At 36.3% G+C, this 21,016-nt stretch overlaps 3 protein-coding genes across 4 annotated transcripts; 1 reads left to right on the plus strand and 2 right to left on the minus strand.

Annotated features, from left to right (window-relative positions):
• The first annotated feature begins 361 nt into the window (after window positions 1–361).
• si:ch211-153b23.5 (uncharacterized protein LOC321177 homolog) lies at window positions 362–3,050 on the plus strand. The gene is made up of 5 exons (XM_051128185.1): window positions 362–466; window positions 881–993; window positions 1,070–1,241; window positions 2,348–2,549; window positions 2,657–3,050. Exons 2-5 carry the CDS (start codon window positions 886–888, stop codon window positions 2,847–2,849), a joined length of 675 nt encoding a protein of 224 aa, XP_050984142.1. The 5' UTR covers window positions 362–466; window positions 881–885; the 3' UTR covers window positions 2,850–3,050.
• Window positions 3,051–6,336: 3,286 nt separating this feature from the next.
• Window positions 6,337–8,705, minus strand: zgc:174917 (uncharacterized protein LOC565650 homolog). 2 transcript variants are annotated; one of them, XM_051128183.1, is made up of 8 exons: window positions 8,617–8,705; window positions 8,485–8,526; window positions 7,859–8,121; window positions 7,510–7,777; window positions 7,330–7,421; window positions 7,108–7,247; window positions 6,874–6,978; window positions 6,337–6,773 (listed from the first exon to the last, which is right to left on the minus strand). In XM_051128183.1, the coding sequence occupies exons 3-8, from the start codon at window positions 7,986–7,988 to the stop codon at window positions 6,681–6,683; spliced, it is 828 nt and encodes a 275-aa protein (XP_050984140.1). In that variant the 5' UTR covers window positions 7,989–8,121; window positions 8,485–8,526; window positions 8,617–8,705; the 3' UTR covers window positions 6,337–6,680. The 2 variants fall into 2 exon arrangements, with proteins under 2 accessions (XP_050984140.1, XP_050984141.1); XM_051128184.1 differs by having other exon boundaries at window positions 7,859–8,094; window positions 8,617–8,650.
• A 1,012-nt stretch (window positions 8,706–9,717) lies between these two features.
• si:ch211-153b23.7 (trichohyalin) lies at window positions 9,718–20,752 on the minus strand. The gene is made up of 7 exons (XM_051128180.1): window positions 20,336–20,752; window positions 17,541–17,691; window positions 16,787–16,930; window positions 14,741–14,872; window positions 14,457–14,654; window positions 11,978–12,103; window positions 9,718–10,554 (listed from the first exon to the last, which is right to left on the minus strand). The coding sequence occupies exons 1-7, from the start codon at window positions 20,425–20,427 to the stop codon at window positions 10,327–10,329; spliced, it is 1,071 nt and encodes a 356-aa protein (XP_050984137.1). The 5' UTR covers window positions 20,428–20,752; the 3' UTR covers window positions 9,718–10,326.
• Window positions 20,753–21,016: the final 264 nt, after the last annotated feature.

The following is a 21,016-nucleotide window of genomic DNA, read 5'->3' on the forward strand; positions in this document are numbered from 1 at the left end:
ATAATTAATGTGAAATACTACGCTTGCGGTTACTTTGCGAGGACACCTGTGTGAATCTGCCATTAAAAAACAGTTATACTCTGAGAAAAACTGCTGCTGCAGATGCTTCCGTTATTACTTTATAATCAAATAAAGATATATAGGCTACTAAAGTTTATAACTTACAGTAATATACTCTAGAGTTCTCCACACTGCTCTCTTTCATTCACATAAAGCTTATCTTCACCTCTGTTACAGTGGGGTTAATATGGCACCAATATAAACACAGGTGAGCTCAAAATGAAAGAAAAGGTAGTTATGACTAAGCACAATCTACACGGAAAACAGAGACAATAGTTTACTTTTCCTTCCAGGAAACTCTGACGATCAGTGTTACACGCCTTCGTGGGAGGGACTGGGAGCGGCTGAATATAAGCACACTCAGAAAGCAGCAAGATTCACTTCTGAACTCAACTCCTCTGACAAGGTAGGCTGCTGCACTGCTTTAAACAACTGCAATTCTAGACTCTAAAATTGTACGATTGTTAAACATCGAAACATATTATTTTCTGTATCAATGTTCTGATATTTTTAAAAGGTAGTTTAATGTTACCGGTACTTTCACTATTACTTTAAGGAACTATACCCCGAATGCAATTTCTGTTTAACACTTGTTTACTGTGACTCCATGGAAACTGATCCTGTGTTACCAGGGCAAGACTCTCTAGAGATGCTCGCGCTATGTAAATATTTAATTGTGCCAGTGTCTAGGTAATTGCCACCTGCTGGATACTTGCGACGTGTCTTCTCAATGCCAAGAACAGTCACATGTGACCGAATGAATACGTACAGTTAAAGGCCAACATTAATAGATTATTTCTGTTTGTCTTCTGTGCAAAAGGCAAAATGGCAAAGCGTGTGGCGGTGATTTTGTCAGGCTGCGGCGTATATGACGGCACAGAGGTTCATGAGGCGTCTGCTGTGTTGGTGCACCTCAGTCGTGCAGGTGCCAAGGTAATGTGCATACACACAGATACGGAACTTTAATACAACTCAACTTGCCGTTAATGCAGCTCACTTTGCTTTGCAGGTTCAGATGTTTGCACCTGATGTTGAGATGATGCATGTGGTGAACCACTGTGAAGGAAAGCCCGGGTCGGAGAAGAGGAACGTGCTGCAGGAGAGTGCTCGCATCGCCCGGGGTGACGTCACAGACCTGGCCAAGATAGACGTCGGAACCTTTGATGCGCTCATCATTCCAGGTGATTTAAACAGCTGCGGCATTATACTATAGCACAGATCGGCTTTGTATATGAACAAACCTCTATAGGCCCCCCTCACACCAAAAACGGTAACTATAAAGTTGGATGGCCAATGTTTTTATATTTTATCAGCTAGAGGAAAAAAGTAATTCCAACAATATTTTTCCTTCAAGGTATTACCATTATATTTTTGATGTTGACTCTGCTATTATTTTTAATTTAGCATGATTTTTACAACCTTATCATTATAATTATAGTTAATGTCATTGATGTGACTGGGCCCACTGCTGTGATTAGGTAACATATTTGAAAATTAAATACATATTAAATATGAAACTCTTTTGTGAAAAAAAAAAAAAAAAAAAAATAAAAAAAAAAAAGAAGTAAAAATATGTTTTTTGTTTTTTTTTTTTTGTAAAATGTGTTGATTAACACAGAGAATGAATAAACAGAGATCACAAATTTTTAATAAGAAATTATTTTGTACTACTAACAGGAACCGTATAAACCGTTTAGTCACTGGCTTGATTTACTGACACATAAACAGCAAAAAAACATTTTGCAATGTGAATGTCTTACATAAGAGTTCTTTTATATCACACATCAGAGAAAACTCTACTGAGACTTTCACATAGTTGAAAATAAACAGCCACTTTCCTAACATTACGATTCAGTAGAAGGGCATGTTATTTTTAGTTGATTGTGTTGTAGTTTTCCTTCTGTCTGTCACTTTGATAACACACTCCAGTGGGCGGGTCAAAGAGCTGATGATGTAAAAGTCTACTCTTGTTCTGAGATATTCATCTCTATTATGTAATAAAACAGTTTGCATGAACTTAGTCACTATGTCAAGACAAGGAAACTAGGAGTCTTATTTTCTGGTTTCAATTAGACCAATTTACATTTTTATGAAACAGGCTTCACAAAGTTATGGCTAGTCTTTAAGGAAAAAAAAAAAAAGAAAAAAAAAAGATGACTAACTTGTAAGACTAGTCTAAGCCTTTTGCTGTTTTTGGACTAACAAAGAAGTTTATTTATGGTAAAGGATCAAGGAAATTTGATTTCTCAATTCATGATCCATTAAATAGTGAATTAACTCTTAACAGGTGGTTTTGGAGTGGCTAAAAACCTGAGCGACTGGGCCACCAAAAACAAGGAGTACTCAGTCAGACCTGAGGTTGAGAAGGTCATTAAAGCTTTTCATCAGGCGAAGAAACCCATGGGCATGTGCTGCATTTCTCCTGTGCTGGCAGCCAAAGCTATTCCCGGATGTGAGCTGACCGTCGGCCACGACACGGAGTGTGAGAAGTGAGTTTGGGCAGGTTTATAGAGTTATAAAAACTAGGCTCTGATGATATAAGTGGCTGAGAGGTGTTTTGGTTCTGAACCCGATGTTGTCTTTCTTGCGACCGCAGGTGGCCGTACGCTCAAGTGGCTAAAGCCATGGCTGACCTGGGCTGCAAACACTTGAATAAGAATGTCGGTGAGGTTCACGTCGATTCCAAGAACAAACTGGTGACTACGAGTGCGTTCATGTGCAACACTGCCATCCATGAGATCTTTGATGGTGTGGGTGTCATGGTCAAAGAAGTTCTCAAGCTAGCCTAACTTTGTCATTTCACAGTCTGAAAGTAATTACATCAATAAATGTATATTTATTTATAAATGAATAAAAATGTTGTCCTTTAAACCTAGAAAAGTTAAACACTGGTCATAAACTTATATATCACAGTTCATTTTCGGTAAAACAGGGCAAACTTACTGTCAGTGTCTTTGTGGTAACCAATAAAACTGAACTGATTTTGAACATTTCCTTGTTCATTTGTGTGTTGTTCATTTTATTATAGACAAGCTCAATAACTATTGTTATTACAGACTTATTCAGTCTTTCATTTAGATTGGCACCCACTTCCCAACACAGGCTGGCAACACTAAATTGTATTCAAATTTACTCCAAAAATGATGCTTTTTTAAATGATATTTTAGCACATATCAATTTTATTTTAATTTTGAGAAATAAGCAACTCTAGTATAAAAAAGAAAGAAAGAAAATAGTATACCACAACTAAACAAAATACAAAAACGCAAAAGCGACACACTAAAGCACAACATTGAAGTTTTGCCATTTTGTTTGACCCTTTGGGCAAACAATCAATGATCTGTGGTTTCAAAATACTTCTGGACTGCTTTTCAGCAAATAATTGAGAGCAAAAGCAAAGTTATAGATGCTTGTTTACTGTAAAGAATGTGTACTCCATAAACAAACAATAATTAATACAGACATACATACATAAAAGTAAACTAATGAAACATTATTGTAACCATGAGTACAGCATGATTTGGAAAATATTAGTGTTAGCGTATTGAAATTTTAGGCTGTATGTATATTATGGCAGGGTTTTATTGGCTACTGCATGATAGAAGGGAAATCATGATACAGAGGCAATATGTATGAATAATGGTCCTTAAAGAATGTGTATTCATCAAAAATGTCAGTTTGGAAATTTTTACTTATCTAATGTATCATTAACTCCAAATTAAGCTGCATATTAAGTGTGAAAAAATTATGGTTAGATTTTATCCCTGTTGAACTGATTGGAACATACACCAAAAAGTCATTGTTAGAATGAAGTTGTGTGTTTAGAGACAAAGGGTTGAAAAAAAAAAAAAAAATCAGCTGTAAAATCATTATCCAGTAAAACAAAACAGTATGCAAAAACTGTTTGTTTTAAGTGTGATGCTGTTCCGATGCTTAAAAATCTCTTTACAGCACACAGTTATTTTTGTATGTGTTAACTTTACTTAATCTTGATTTTCTCAAAGTAGTCAAAATAATATTTCTTTTTAATTTCCGGTGTTGCTAGTTGTGACAGCAGGTCTCACTTTAGTTCAGGGATCGGTTTTCACTATTAATTATTACCTATGACTTTTGCCCTCAATAAACTTTTAATTTGCTACTTATTAATAATTAGTAATGTAGTTAAGTTTTGGTATGTGGTAGAATGCTTTATAAGTAGACTAAAAACAGCCAATATGCTAGTAATATGCATGCTAAAAAGCAACTAGGTAAAAGCGAGAATTGCTCCCTAAACTAAAGTGTTACTTACTGTTATTTAATATGCATTATTTAAAGTATATCTATTATACCATGCGATACAGTACACTAGTGAACTAATCAACACTGCTGCCAAGGTGGTTCTTTCTTTTCACTGTCAAATCCCATCTCTATTTACTTTTTACCTTCTTTTGACAGTTGTAGAAATGTGATGATGTTAGAAGATTGCTGTTAGAGCAAATGGGAACAGTGAAATTAAATTTTCTCTGGTCTCCCATTTACTTCTATTAATCAGCAGCGTTGTTCACCAATTGTTAACTTCCATGGCTGAGAAACAACTATTTCCAACTAAATCTGGAATCTGAGGGTGCAAAAAAATCTAAATATTGAGAAAATCACCTGAAAGTTGTCCAAATGAAGTTCTTAGCTATGCATATTACTAATCAAAAATGATCTTTTGATGTATTTATGGTAGTAAATTTACAAAATGTCTTCATGGAACATGATCTTTACTTAATATCCTAATGAGTTTTGGCATGAAATAAAAATTGATAATTTTGTCCCATATTGTTGGCTATTGCCACAAATAAACCCGCGCTACTTAAGACTAGTTTTGTGGTCCAGGGTCACAAATGTGAAAAGAGTCACAAACTGTGTGTTTTTGACCTGAAAAACATAAGAATGAGGAAATCAGTGGATGTGCTCGATGACCCTCAAATCTTTAAAAAGACTTAATCACACGTTCTGAATTTAATCACATTCTGAACTGTCATTAGTCATTACACTAATGATAAAGATGTTGACTTGTGCTTTCAAAGTAGAACGTGTGTTGAGGAGCATCAAAATAAAGATGTTAAGCAGACAATCTACTAATAGTCTAATGACTGCTAGTTGACAAGTGTAGTTGACAGGCATGTAGTTGACAACATACTTAGCAGAATTTATACCCAGGATGAATGAGCAGAATTCACTCCAGATACTCATTCTCATCTGTTTTTGGTGCTTTTGACATGATGAGCTACCAGATCCTTCTGTCAACCCTCATTGCAAAGGGCATCTCAGAAACTGCACTCCAGTGGTTTGAGGCCTTTAAGGTATCTTGGAGGTGTGAGGTGAACCCTCTAATGCTCATGTTCTCTATTCTTTTTCTGTTCTATCTGTTTTCTTTATAATTATTATGAAAAATAATGACCCTCTACTATCCATTTTATCTATTTTCTATCAACTTGTTATTTATTATGAAAAAAAAAAAACCTACATGCACTTCATTAGACTGAGAGGAATTTATCACAACACTTATATTTTTTTGTTTTGATTGATTCTATTGCCCTCATTTGTAAGTGGATTTGGATAAAAACATCTGCTAAATGATTAAATGTGAATGTAAATGTAAACATCATAGGCATGTAGTTTCCACCTTATTTTCAATTTTCCCATATGTCGCCACCAAAAGCTTCATGTCACAAATGGTTAGTGTCTTTAGGAGAAGTGAACATGAAGATACTGTGTTAAATAGTGTTTGAAACACATTTTTTTGAAACGGTACGTCTAGATTCAGAACAAGACACAAAATAACCTAGGTCCAAGACATTTCTATGTGGTCTGTAAAGGTTTCAAGACCAAGGGCCAGAATTACTAACATCAATGCAAACCCTCTTTTGACGTTAAAAAGCTACTGTCAGGATTTACTAAAGACATACAGTGAAACATAGCACTGAAAGGTTGTGGACCTTACTGTATATGCATTTGTAGGAGTTTCCCTTTTAGACATTACGTTTATGGGAGTATTTAAACAAATCATGCAAAGTGATTTACTAAGGTTTGCAGTAGTTAGTTTAGTGGTATTTGCAACATTACTTAACGCCCAGGAAAAGCATGTCTTAACCCGTATTGCACTGGACGTGGCTGCAATAGTTGTTCATTTGTGCTGCTTTTGGTAGATTGCATTATGTGGTGTTGCTGTGGCTCTGTCATTTCTCTATTCATATCTCTATTTGTTGAATCAGTTGCAAATGACTTACACATCTAGAGAGGTAATATTGAACATTTTATTGAGCATTTCAGATCAGTTCCATATTCAGAAAGCAACAGTCAAAGGACACATAAAGACCATCAAGTTTAAAATTCCATAACACATGATTTTCTGAAAAGCCTGAAAGATACATACCCAAATTTTCTAATGAAAAATGCATTTATGGCATATAAATATAAATATAAACTTTCAAATTATACATTGGTCATTAACTTATCAACTTATCATAGTAGTAACAGAAAAATAGATCGAACAGTTTAAAATACTGTTTCATTTGACACACACACACTGTTAGAGTTGTTCATAAAGCCAAAGCAACCATGTCTTTAATAAAGATATCAGTAGAAGCCGGTCACAGTTTGGAGGTTTTGCAGGAGAAATGGTTGTATTTGTCAACACCACTGACCAGCACTGTGGCAGGAAAAGTCCTGGGACGCTCAGGGTCCTGTCAGGAAAACACATATTTATATGCTTTTTCCAGCTGAATGTCTGCAGATACATATATGTGAAATGCCATCATTTTGTAAACTAAGTGAGATGTTTACCTGGATTGGATAAGTACATGTAGGGACATATCGGATCACATAGCCACAGCGCCTCCTATTAGACGTGTTGGGATCGCTGGCATGAACCAGAAGTCCATCATGGATCTGAATACAGAAGCAAACTTTAACGTTAAACTCAGATATAAGCTTGTTTTGATTTGTTCCACGGTTCTGACTGGTAGTGTGTTTTTTCAGACACTGTAAACAAATGTCAGAACAAGTATTCATACTCACAGACATCTGACCAGCTTGAAGGGGGCATAAGATGGCTTTCTCCGTCTCCACCAGCTCCTCTGGGATCTCCTGGTTGACGCTCAGCATGTTGCCAGCTCGTTTGGCTTGCTGATGGGGCAGAAGACCAGAGTGGTGAGTTCCTGTTGGGAGAGTTTAGACACATTACAAACCAGACAAAGTGACACGATCCCTGTTTTAAACAGAGACAGACAGTGTACATACCTGGAATAACCTGCAGTGCTCCGTTGTCCTCAAGTGAGTCATCCAGAGCAAGCCAGACAGACAGAACGGGACCTCCATCAAAGCCCCAGTACCTGAAAACCAACATATGATGATTGCAACACTTGGAATGGATATCTAAGCCAACAAAAACCCATTTCATTTCCTTGGAATTCTGCTTACTTCATATCTTGGTGCCAGGCCACAAACGGCATGCTGTCCTTTTCCTTATTACGGGTATCGTTCGGTTGGATGATGCCGTTGCTTTGTTGGGTTTTAGCAGGCTTGTTACATACTGGATATTTACAAATGAATCTGGAGTCGAGGAGGATGACGTCAGGCCCCAGAGCCGCGGTGACCACCTCCAGAAGCTTAGGGTGCTTGGCGAGGGCCATCACCCAGTCGAACTCCTTGTGGATATTATGAAGGCTGTAAGCGGTGTAATCTTCACCTGTACAAGAAAAACGTCATTATTTCAGCCCCAAGCCTCAATTCAAAGGCTTATATGTCAGTCAGCAGTACTGAAGCTCACCATGTTTCCTCTCCAGCTCGGCGAAGGCGTCTCGGGCCTGCTGCAGCTCTTCTGGACTGAGGATAGGAATCGCCGTCATGTACCCCTGCTGCTCGTACAGGGCCTGAATCTGAGCTGCGTCTGCCTTCATGTTTGAAAATGCAGTAAAACTTCCGCTTGTCTGCTGGAGATGTGTGAAAGACTTTGCCTCTAGCTTTATTTGCTTCTCGGGCTCGAGCGCAGCTGTGCAAACTCCACTGGGAAAGAGAGGCTGTTTTTATAATCTGCACAGAAGATGGGAAATAAAACTTGGAACCACGTTCAGTCTGACTTAGGCATTTCCCTTTTCAACCTCTGAAAAACTCCTTGTTTTGGCTCTACTCCTCCCCACTTATTCATGGCAAATTTATTCTAGGTTGTTTATGCAGGAACACAGAGTGCTATAGTGACTGGAGGCAATGGTCCATGAGCAATTAAATGGGAAGAACATGCTACTCTTAAACACATGAGGGTGGAGGTGAGCCTCCGTTAGCAGATTTCTTAAATGCTGGCAGCTAGAATGCATATCAGGCATTAGCATCTGTTTAACAGGCTCATTTTCATTGCAAAAGTTCACTGAGTTTGTGCAGACAACAAAAGACACGCACCTGAGTCGGAAAGATGCTGATGTCCTAGTGCTGAGTCTTAAGCTGTAGACAAAGTTGAAAGAACAATATAAGACAATTAGAAATATATCAAGAAAATTATGGAAACTGGATCATATCTAATTCAGCCAATACCTGTTCTCTGCTCTTCAGGCTGTTTCTTCCTGAGATGTCTTGCTTTTCACTGTCAAACTGTGCTTATATACAATAAGTTAAGAATCAGGCTCCTCCTCCAATGTGACATCATGGCGTACTTTACAGCTTTAGACATCAGAGAGAGAAAGATATTTTTAACCACCCTATCACACATGCCTGGGTGTGTAAGTATTGTATGCCAAATATTTTGCAATATGCTGAACTAGTGAGCTAATGATGTTGGAAATTTCTTGGAAGTCACTACAGAGCTTTTCCTTTTGTGAGTAAGATTCGTGTTTACCTGTACCCGGATAATACTCACTCAAAACACAATGCCTTTGTTATCTCTCGCAGTACGTGACCGATGAATGTGACCTACAATGTCACACCTACTATTAATTTAGTTGTTTCATTTACACTGTGTCTAAAGGTCAACAAAATAATAGCTTAATTATTTAAATAAAAAATGTAAAATAGTTTCTATTTCTTAAGATTTCATTAGAAAAAAAAATGTTGCTAAAATTATTGCCAGTTCGGTCACATTTCATTTTATAGAGACATTTTTATTCAAATATATATTAAAAAGAAGAAGAAGAAAAAAAAAGAGTAAACCCTTTTAGTAAAAATGATATGATACTTTGTTTTGATAGTCCACTTTAGACATTCTACTAACTATAAGTAACTTTGAAACTACATGTCAACTAATTCTCATTATTTTGCAACTACATGTCTACTAATTCTCAGAGCAGACTGTTAGGTTAGGTTTAGGGTTAGTGGAATAAGTTGACATGTACTTGCAAAGTTTAGAAGAGTGTTAGAAGATATTAAGCAGACACTCTACTAATACTCTAATGACTAGCTGACATGTAGTTGCAAAGTTACTTACTGTTAGTAGAAGATCTAAAGTGGACTATCAAAATAAAGTGTTACCGATACTTTTAAATATGCATTGTCAACATTTGTGCCAATTTTATCTGAAGAGCTGATAAATAGCTATTAGCAATTTCTTTCTTTTACATATATATATATATATATATATATATATATGTAAAATCGTAAATCAAAGAATTTGGACGGTTAAGAATTTGGGTGACAAACATGTACAATGGTAATGTATATTTTATTAAAACAAAATAGTTGAAAAAAGTAATTATAAGGACAGTTCTAATGCGTTACAATCTAAAAACATACAAACAAAACCAAATCTGACCTATGTAACATAGGCTATGTACAGTGAAAGCACAAATTCAGAGATGTCTTGGAACTGAGCAAATGTCCTGGAAAAAAAATAATAATAATAATAATAATAATATTCAGTTAGTCATTAGGAATGAGCTCAGTATAGGGAAATTCCAATGGCCATGAGCTTCCTTATCATTAAAGGTGCTGAAACGTCTTAAATTGTTTCCTCTTAGTACTGTTGGTTTGTAAGAACAAATAGATTGGTTAATAAAGAGTTACAGTATTTACTGTCTGACACGGATTGTTTGATTTTCATGTTTTCAGTCAGTGAAGCAGTTCAGATTTATATTGAGACACAGTTTCCACACAGTCGTTATACAAACAATCCTTTCAACAATATGAAAGAATAATCCAGTAAAAAAATAGGAACCTCATATAAATAAACAGTTAAAAAGTAACTATTTGTAAAGATACAAAGTAGCTTGTATGCATTTCTTTAATATGATGAATGCATTTGTCTGTCAGCGTTCAGGGGAAGTCCAGCTGGCCGTGATGTTCGCAGTGTTTGGGACAAACGTATCCGCCGCGCTGCTCTTCTCTGTGCTTCCTCCGGTCTGATCTGGGCCGGTCCTGCTCGTTGTTGCAGCGATGCACCAGAACCGGGTCTTTCTCCGCTGGAGATTTTTTCATCAGCAGTCTCTGGAGAATGCGTTTGTCTGAGCGCTCCTTCCGGAAATCATCCTCATACACCTTCAGCTGACAAAACGAACAGGACATCATCATTTAACAGATATCAGATTTGATACAGTGTACATGCGCAGTTGATACCTTTTAATGTTTTTGCATTACATACAGAAATTATATTGCAAATACTTGTTCAATTAATATTAATGTGCACATCACTTTGTCTGTTTATAAAAGAAAAAATAGACAAGACAAGGTAATTATCAGCTAATTACAGTGTAACTAGTTTACTGTAGTAATTACTCTCTCTAAAAAGTATTGCATTACTTATTAGTAATTACTTTCTAAATCACATATCAGCCTCGACTAGTTGAACAGTACCAGAACAGAAACTTTTAATTAAATTATATAAATACATAAATTGCATAAATTGTTCTTTAAGAGAAGGGAGAAGGTTACAGTAAAACCATATATTTTACCATCAGATTTTAATTTACATGATGATATTAAATCCACTATTGTTTTGCATCAAATTGTTAACAATATTTAATGAATTACATCAGAAGAAACTCATTAAATCAAATAAAAATGTTTTACTATTAAACTATTTCAAGGAACATAATCAAATACAGAAATGTATTGTTTTGTTTTTGCATTACAATCAACACTGATCATCTCACATTCAACGTCACATGACATCACAATTAGTTTTACTGGAATTACCGAACCTCATTTCCTTCTGCAGTAAGATTAAGTATATAAGTTACACAATGGAAATCTTGACTTGGAAATCTGATGAACGTGATCTGTGGTGTGATCTACAGATTACACATTATGATTAAAAAAGAGATTAGTTTCCTTATAGAATCTTTCTACTGAAAAAAAGGCTTGCATTAAAAATATTTATTTATTTACGACTGAGTGTCTAATATTTTGCTTGTGAATTCAGTCATCGTTGCATTAGCTTAGTTTACTCATTTTCAGTTTACTTACCACTAAAACAAACATCTGACAGCGCCACAGTGTTTACCTTTTGTTTACACTTTATTTTAATAGTCCACTCTAGATATTCTTCTATCTACTGCAAGTACATGCCAGCTAACTCTCATTAGAGTGTTAGTAGACTGTTAGGTTAGTATTAGTATAATAAGTTGACATTTGATGTATTTTCAAATTTGCTTATAGTCAGTAGAATGTCTGTTGAGGACCATCACGATAAAGTCTTAGCAGATATTAAGCACGACAGCTGCTAATACTCTAATGACTGCTAGTTGACATGAAGTTATTCATAGTTAGTATGTCAAAAATGGACTATCAAAACAAAGTGTCAGCATATGTTTCGGAGGAATCAAACTCCAAACAGAGGAGGATGACTGTGCTTGATAGGAAACAGTGATTAGCTAGTAACATGTGCCACCCGGTGGTGGAAGCCGGGTAGAGCGGGTTTGTGTGAGTGTTTGAGTGTTTGAGTGTTTGAGTGCTCTCCTGTGCTCACCTGCTCCTGCAGCAGCGCCATCTGCTGACGCATGTCTGCCTCCCTGCGCCGCAGCCTCTTATTCTCCTGCTGCATGCGCTCATGATCCTTCTGCTCTGTTTTATAATCAGCCTCATAGATTTTAGTCTGTGGATGGATGGATGAAGACAAATCTATTATAACTACAACAGAGATTTGACTATTTTACAATTGACTATATATATATATAACAGTAAATAAATGCAACTGCCCATGTAATATTTTACCCCTAAACTGAAAGAAAAAAATCGTTTACCTACTGTACTAATGTTTAATATTTAACCCTATTGAGCCCTCTGTATAATATGTGACCCTGGACCACAAAACCTTAAGTAGCACGGGCATATTTGTAGCAATAGCCAACAATACATTGTATGGATCAAAATTCTAGATTTTTCTTCTATGCTAAAAATCACTAGGATATTAAGTAACGATCATGTTCCATGAAGATATTCTGTAAATTTCTTACCATAAATATATCAAAACTTTTCATTTTTGATTGGTAATATGCATTGCCAAGAACTTAATTTGGACGACTTTAAAGGAGAAGTCCACTTCCAGAACAACAATTTACAAATAATGTACTCACCCCCTTGTCATCCAAGATGTTCATGTCTTTCTGTCTTCAGTCATGAAGAAATTATGGTTTTTGAGGAAAACATTTAGGATTTTTCACCATATAATAGACTCTAAGCGATCCCAGCCAAGGAAGAAGGGTCTTAGCGAAACAATCTGTCTTCTTATTTTCAGAAAATAAAAATTTTTATACTTTTTAAGCACAAAAGCTCTGGGATGCGTGACCACGACACTACAAATCACATCTAAGTTTAATGTCTGTGTACTCCGGCTCAAAAAGGTAGAGTATGGCGAAAATCTAATTTTCTCCTACAACTTCAGAATCGTCTGACATCATTGTACCTTTTTGTTTGTAAACAGCGTTTGACTTACTTGCACTTCCTTAGTCTTTGCGTTTGCTTTGTAAGCACTGGGTCTGTAGTTTGGCGTGACCTTTCGACATGTTTCAGTAGTACATAGCGTCGTGGACGCGCATCCCAGAGCCTGTGCTACACGAGCTTTTGTGCTTAAAAAGTAAACAGATTTTTATTTTCCGAAAAAATTGGCCGATCGCTTCGCTAGATAAGACCCTTCTTCCTCGGCTGGGATCGTTTAGAGCCCTTTGAAGCTGCATTTAAACTACATTTTGGAAGTTCAAAATCGGGGCACCAATCAAGTCCATTATATGAAGAAAAATCCTGAAATGTTTTCATCAAAAAACATAATTTCTTCATGACTGAAGACAGAAAGACATGAACATCTTGGTTGATGAGGGGGTGAGTAATTTTTTTTTGTCAATTTTGTTCTTAAAGTGGAGTTCTCCTTTAAAGGCGATTTTCTCAATATTTGGATTTTTCTGCACCTTCAGATTCCAGATTTTCAAATAGTTGTATCTTGACCAAATATTGTTATATCCCCGAACATTCCCATACATCAATGGACAGCTTATGTATTCAACTTACAGATGATGTATAAATCTCAATTAAAAAAAATAAAAAACTGACCCTCATGACTGGGTTTGTGGTCCAAAATCACATATTTGATATGCAGATTTCGAAGGCTCTCTAAACTCTCAACACTGAAACATGAACTTTTTTGTCGAGTAAAAGCTTTTTTAGTATAATTGTACAAACATCTACCTTTAGCTTGTGATTTACATGTCTTTTTGCTGCAACATAGTTACTGATTTTTATAAAATAAACAGTTTTAAATAATTGTGTATACACTACGGAGGTACTGGGTAATGGAGGGTAACTGAGTTAAGGTTTAGGGTTTGTATCTAGTTATTACCCAATTATTGTAATTATTACTGTATATTACATTAGTAATATCTTCATGTTAGTAATATTTCAAGATGAACACTTACTGGACTGAATCAGCTTAGCCTAGCTAATCTATACATAATTTTTAGAAAAATCATGGTAAAATGTGAATCTCAAATATGATCATCAGGTTTTTGAGGTAAGTTTATTTGTTCATCTCTCTATCATCTTTGTATAGCATTGCATTATATGTCTTGATAATCAAACTAAGCATTTAAATGTCATCTTGCTAAGATCAATGTAGTGTTAATATTGTGAAGATCCTATTGATTTAAAATCACAGGCTATCAGGATTTATACTTTTTGGCCATTAAAATATCAGCTTCTACACCAAACGGCATAATTTGGCTCAGTTTGGGCCTTTGAATAAGAGTGATGGTTTTTTCCTCCTCAAGTTTGATCTCCACACCTTCATTACATCATACTATATGATCCATAAACCCTGATGTATACTCATCAAAAACCACATATGCAAACTTTTTTTTTGACTATGTTGTCTAAAGTTCAAGCTTTACATGGCAAATGTAAGTATATTTACAACTCTCTAAAATTACTTTGAATGTTATGCTCATGTGATGGCTCACCTGACACCGCAGCGCCTCCAGCTGTTCTTTAAGATCCTGAACCTCCCTCACAGGGTCAGACTGCATCTCCACTCCCATGCCAGCCAGTCTGAGACTGGACTTTGACACCGGAAGCCCTGGAGTCGACCGCCCGTCTAGTGATGGCTTAGACGAGCTCTGGACCAGATGAGAGTCTGAGGAGCCACTGATATCTGGGGTCTTCCCATGGAGAAAAAGTCAATAAAAATGTTAAAGAATAGTCACATGACATACTGTAACCAGCTGGTCTGATTCAGTAAGCTCACCTGAGTCCCTCTAGTCCACTGCTGAAGATCTGTTTGGTGCAGTCGGCTCTCCAGCAGTCTGACATACTCCTGCAGATGCTGGTTCTTCTTCAGTTCCTGCATCAGCGTTTGTTCATAATATTCCCTCTTGTTCTACAGACACAAATATATGAACATGCAAAAGTCTCAGTGTCTGCTCAGTGATTTACAGCATCAGTCACACCATAGCGTTCCATAAAATACACAAACACCAATTATGTGCCTTTTTTTTTTTAAATAAAGGTTTGATTTACAACCAAAACACTTCTTTAGAGCTGGAAGCTTTTTAGTTGCACAAAGAAAATCTGTAACCTTTCTGTAACCATTAGGTTATTTCAAGCCCATGGTGTGACTGACTTTCTTTGATGGAACACAAAAAATTGTTTAGCAGAATGTTTATGCTGCTTTTTTTTTCTACACAACATATGCATATCAAAAATGTAAAACCTTAATCAGGTGGTATCAGGTGCTTTTTAAAATCCCTAAACAGAGAATACACAAGTCCAATACAGCCAAAAATGGCCCTTCTTATAAAGATGATTCTCTGGTGAGGTTCAAAGTACGTTTGCGATATGTTCAGGAGTTCAGGGTATGTGTTGTGTAACCACGACCTCTAGCGTTGAGTTACTTATAACTGACAAATCGTCATCCCGACTTGGTTTATAATGACCAACACTTGGCTAACCACCGGTGTAGACCACGAGGGCCTCGACCTCATCCAGCTGTTCATAAATCCAGCCTCAAGTCAGTCTTTAGCGGTGTGTTATTGAGCTTTAGTATCCTGCAGCATGTGAGCTTCACCAGGGATCAGTGTTAGCCTGCAAAACAGCCTTATAGTCCTGCCTCTCCACCATGTAGAGCAATGACTGCAGAGCAACGATCTGAACTAATTACTCCAATATCCTCTGGCTTTCTTCAAATATAAAGCACTCCAGATGTAATGAATCAGGTGAGAGGTGACTCATCACACATATTGCTTTTCCCGTCGCTCACAGAACCAGGGATTGTGCACCTTACATCAGGTTATGCAGTTCTAAATCTGCTCCACATCATTTCTAAACCATAACTCCGTAAAAGACCAGAACCATAGCCAAAAATCTGACTGGCTAATAAGACTGTTGTTCCAGGACCATCCAAAAAAAATGCTGGATCATGTGGCATAATAAGTTATGGTCACACTTTATTTTAAGGTCCAGTTCATGCTCTTAACAAACCATTAACTATGACTTTTGCCTCGATAAACTCTTATTTTGCTGCTTATTAATAGTTAGTAACGCAGTTGTGAAGATTTGGGATATAGAATATGTTCATGCAGAATAGGGGCTTTATAAGTACTAATAAACAGCCAATATGTTAATAATAGGCATGGTAATAAGTAACTAATTGTTCCCTACACTAAAGTGTTAATGATTTTTCCATAGTTCCTTTTATTTGTTATTTTGCCATCACTGTTCCTCTTTGATGATTCAGTTTAATCCTGTTTAGTTATGTCACTATTCTATTTATTACACTTATTGCATTTCATAATTGCACTGTTTTTTAAGACAGATATGTAAAATGTGTTAGCAGCCTCATTTTAGATTTTGAATCTTGCATATGAAATGTTATTCAGTGCTTCAGCTCAGTTTGTGATTTCATTACTATTCTTATGGCTGACGTCAATACATACATACATACATGAATAAATGCTAATGAATTCCCAGTGTAAACACTTTTGTAATCTTCTTAATAAAATATAATTTGATATGACTAAATCAACCAGACTACCTCAGATTATTCTAGTGAAGAGTCAGATCATGTTAAGACTCAAATCAGGTAGAACTACCTTTACAAAAAAAAAAAACCTGTCCAACTGGTGATGTGGGTTTGGAGTGGGACTGTTTACCCAACCGTTGGCAGATCGTGTTGCTAGGTAAACTACCAGTATTTGCAATTCTGTGTAGTGGCAGTAGAGACTCTAAAAATACACGCTTGGCCTTTAAAGCAGCTGTGCCGTAACAGTTTAAAAGCGTGTTTCTGCCCACATACCTGTTCATGTTCTACTTTGAGCAGCAGTCGGCTGTTGAGCTGTTTGAGGGCCCTGCTCTCCTCCTCGAGGGCCGTCACACGCTGCTGGAGGCCCACACTCGTGCTGTGGTAGATGTGATCCCACTCCTCGTTCAGCTTCATCAGCTGACACACAAATGCAAACACACACACACACATGCATTTTTGTATCAGTGCGGGGATTTCCGTTGACTTTGTTGTTTTCACACTGAGCTAATTGTATTTGCTGTATCCTAACCCTACACTTCCCCTAAACTCAAACAGAAAACTTTCTGCATTTTAAGGCCCTTTACTAATCCAGTGTCCATATAAGAGCTTTTGGCTACCTATACTATCATTGTAAGGACATCTGATCCCACAAACACAGTAAATCTGAGCCACCTATACACAAAACACTTGAAAAAATTCTGTTTGCAAAAATGACACCTTACTTTCTTGAAAAAAAAAAAATGGTTACAGTCTGTAATGAGTAAATTATATAGATACAATACAAGGGACCCTTCAATTAAAAATAATTTAACATGCAAACAGAGGAAAAAACAGTATTTGCTTTCTATTTGGTCAAAGTATGATACCTTCTGGAGAAACTGAAAGTATGATTGTTTGTTTTTTTTAATTTAAAAGGATCTAAATTAAATTTGAATTCTAATTCTAAAAATTCTCCTTTTATTTTCTTTGTAAGACAATTGTGAAACTGAGTTGTATGGTTGATGTCACAGCTGGTGTTTTATTCTACCTCTTTGTTGAGTCTCCGGAGTTCAGTGTTTTTGTTGAGGAGCTGAAGCTTCTCCTCATCAGAGGAGGTGATTGACATGCTTTCTGTGATGAGGGTTAACTGCTCCTCACCAGAGAGGAGTGACTCCCCCTGTGCCGCTTCTTCCACCTGCCTACAACACACACAAACATTTCTTCTTTTAACATTTGTAAAAACATTTGAAGAGTTCAGATGCAAAACCAGCTAAAAGCCATCTCGGTCAAAAATGAGATAATGATACTGAGTGAATGCTCCTGACACATATTGTACGTCCATCAAATACTTTTACTTCAAACTCGCAAAATTCCAGCCTCAGCCCAATCAGAAGTACCAGTACTTACATAAAAACCTACAGAAAATTAGCCAGAAAGAAATGCTAATTTTAAAGAAATGCGTCAGATGGATTTAGGGGCTTTTCCATCTGAACTCTTCATTTCATCATTGATTTTAGTATTGTTGCTGTTGTTGTTATTGTAACCATTTCTGACTCTACCTTTTACACGCACATTTTGTCATGTTTTCAGTACTACACCTCATTTCGAACCTTGTTTTCTCATAAGCTTCCTGTTATGAAGGTTCCTTTCACTCTTGACTAACCATAACCTTCAAATATAGCTGTTGGCATGTTCAAAATTGAAATAAAACATCAGTAGGGCCTTTTATAAAGTTGTTTTCCTCGTGGGGACGTTTGCTCATGGAATGTTTTTTTGTCAGGTTTTGCTATTCTTGTGAAGATCCTTTTGAGAACAGTGTAATTAGTTACATATTACATGTTGATGAAAGTCATTCCTGCAGTAATTACAATTATGATGTGCGAAGCTGCTCCACAAAATAATTACAAATTAAATACATAATATTCATTATCAGTACTATATACCAATAATTACACAGTAACATGAGCATTTGAATGGGTAATGAGAAGCTAAATCAGACAAATCATTAAAGCTAAAACACTTTTTCTTGACAGCCTTATTCTTTCATAGCCATAGGGAACAACACTGTGCTGTCGTTGCTGTTGTGGTAATACAGTATTGGACAGATGGGGAATCTGAAGCAGCGAAAATAATGTCACGGCTGTTATGCAAATGTTCCCATAATTCATTACAGCCTCATGATGAATGACTCACGCAAAGCTGTGACAAAGTATGAACTAATAAAAGTTACACAAACACATCACCAGGCCCTATAAAAAGAAAATGAAAATGACTGGTAAAGCTCCGGGAAATTTGAGCTGGGGTGTTTCTGATACTATTGCCCTCCTCATGTGAGGATCGTTTTTTTTGTTTTTTTGTTTGTTTTTTTTTATTTTCCCTCAGGACGTCGCATGAATATATCAAAATTCGGTCACCCTTTAGCTTGGAGAACAATTCTAAATATTAACTAATTAACTACAATTTTGCCTCCATAAACTCCTAATTTGCTACTTATTAATAGTTAGTAAGGTAGCTGTTAAGGTAAAGGGTAGAATTAAGAGATCTAAAATCTGGTCATACAGAATAAGACGATAATATGTGGCTTATAAGTATTAAGTATTAACAGTCAATTAAATAATCAATTAATTAACAATTAAGCAACTAGTTAGTAGTGAAAATCAGTCCTTAAAATAAAGTGTTACCCAAAAATCATCAAGTTAACAGTTACGTTAACCCTTTAACTGATATCTGTACTGTACGGTTGAGATAACTTTGATAGGGAATAAATCTATCAAAAGGAAGAGATGAGAGATCAATCTTTCCACAGCTGTAAAGCCCCATCTCTGTGTCTGCTGTTTCCATGGAGCAATGGGAATTTCAGGTTTTCAAGTGAGAGCAGCAGTTTACAAACTTCAGTCAGTCACACAGAAGCGAGACTGGTGCTGGTCAGTCATCAGATAATAGGGTCAAACAAGCAATCAAGGAAGTAGGGATGAAACCATAAAGTTGTTGTGAACAGGAGGTAAAGAACAGAAATATAGCAAAATATATGAGAAATGCAGAAATGTTCATTTATAATAATTATCTGAATCATGCGTGATGTGTCAGTTAAAACATAGTAGCATATATGCTGCTTTACGACTATATATATTATACAGACACTTAAAAATATTTTTTTTTAACTTTGTGGACACTGAAGGTTATGAGATGTATCCAAGATACTAATAAAGTTAAAGGAATGATTATTATTGTAAAATAACTCATGAAATAGTTCTTCGAAGTTAAATCGAGATTTACCATGGACTGACATCTCAACCGAGTTTTATAAAAAACATAAATTAAAAAAAAAGTAAAGTGCATGAGGCTATTTATTAGATGTCTACTAATAAGAATTTAATGTTAAATATTTTTTTCGTTAGCTCTCCTTTTAGGGGTGAAAGTTAAAGGGTTAATGTTAAGTTTACATGCCCACTAGGGTAATTCTGTATTAACTCATTGGTGAAACTGTCACTAAAGGCGTTGTGTGTGATTTAAAGTGTTGAAAATCATGTACACTAACAAAAGAAGTAGTTTCAAGTAAATATCATGGTTTGCGAATATGATAATCATACAGACCTATTGCATGTCTCTTTTAACTGCCACACATGTGACTTTGTAATAGGATCACATACTGTACTATCATACAAAATAACACATTTTACTGGCAAATTACAACAAAAATAGTCCCTACTTCCTGTTTACATTTTTCTTCTAACAAACTGACTGTACTTTCTGTTACTGTACTTTTTAAAACAAATCTTCTAACGCTACTGACAGCTACTGTTGACGTCTGTTTAAAGTGTAAGACGGTAAAATAATACGCACTCAGGCTGCAGTTCATTCTCCTCCTCAGGTAAAGAGCGCTCTTTGCTGGAAGAGTCCTCTTCTGACAGTGACGACTGTGAACTTCCTTCCATCACCCTTTCAAATCTGATCAACAGCTGGAGTTTAAATCCTCTTGTAGTCTTTCACTCCTAAATCCAGACCATGTAACGTGTACAGCAGCGTGGTAATGTGATGTTATTCACAGGAGGGGAAGTTCGAATATAAACCCCTTCATTGACATGCAAGACATCACAGAGTAGGAAGTGATGCTCAGTGTGTCACAATAATAAACATGTTTAAAATGTCTGACCTTTACAAACTAATTACAATATAATGGAAATAATTCATTTAGCCAAATGCCTAGCTCTAGAGTGTGATTTATTATTTAAAAGGGTGATTTTATGTCTTTGACCTGACGGTACAACACGCTGTAATGGCTGCTATTGAGAGAGAAATAAGGAAGTGATGTGACAGCAGGCAGCAGGGAATTTCCGCTTCAGCATCATCTGCTCTCTGTGGGCTTTCTGAAAGGCTGCTAAAAGCGATACTATTAAAAACCAAACCACGGCGCCTCACTGTTAACGCATGAGTGAAAGGACACTGGGGGGTTGTGTCTGACTTCCAGAATGTCTGTTTACTTGTAGTGTTAACTATGGTAACCATACTTTGCACCAAAATACT

This window comes from Labeo rohita, chromosome 14, assembly GCF_022985175.1.
Source record: "Labeo rohita strain BAU-BD-2019 chromosome 14, IGBB_LRoh.1.0, whole genome shotgun sequence".
In the NCBI taxonomy this organism is placed as follows: domain Eukaryota; kingdom Metazoa; phylum Chordata; class Actinopteri; order Cypriniformes; family Cyprinidae; genus Labeo; species Labeo rohita.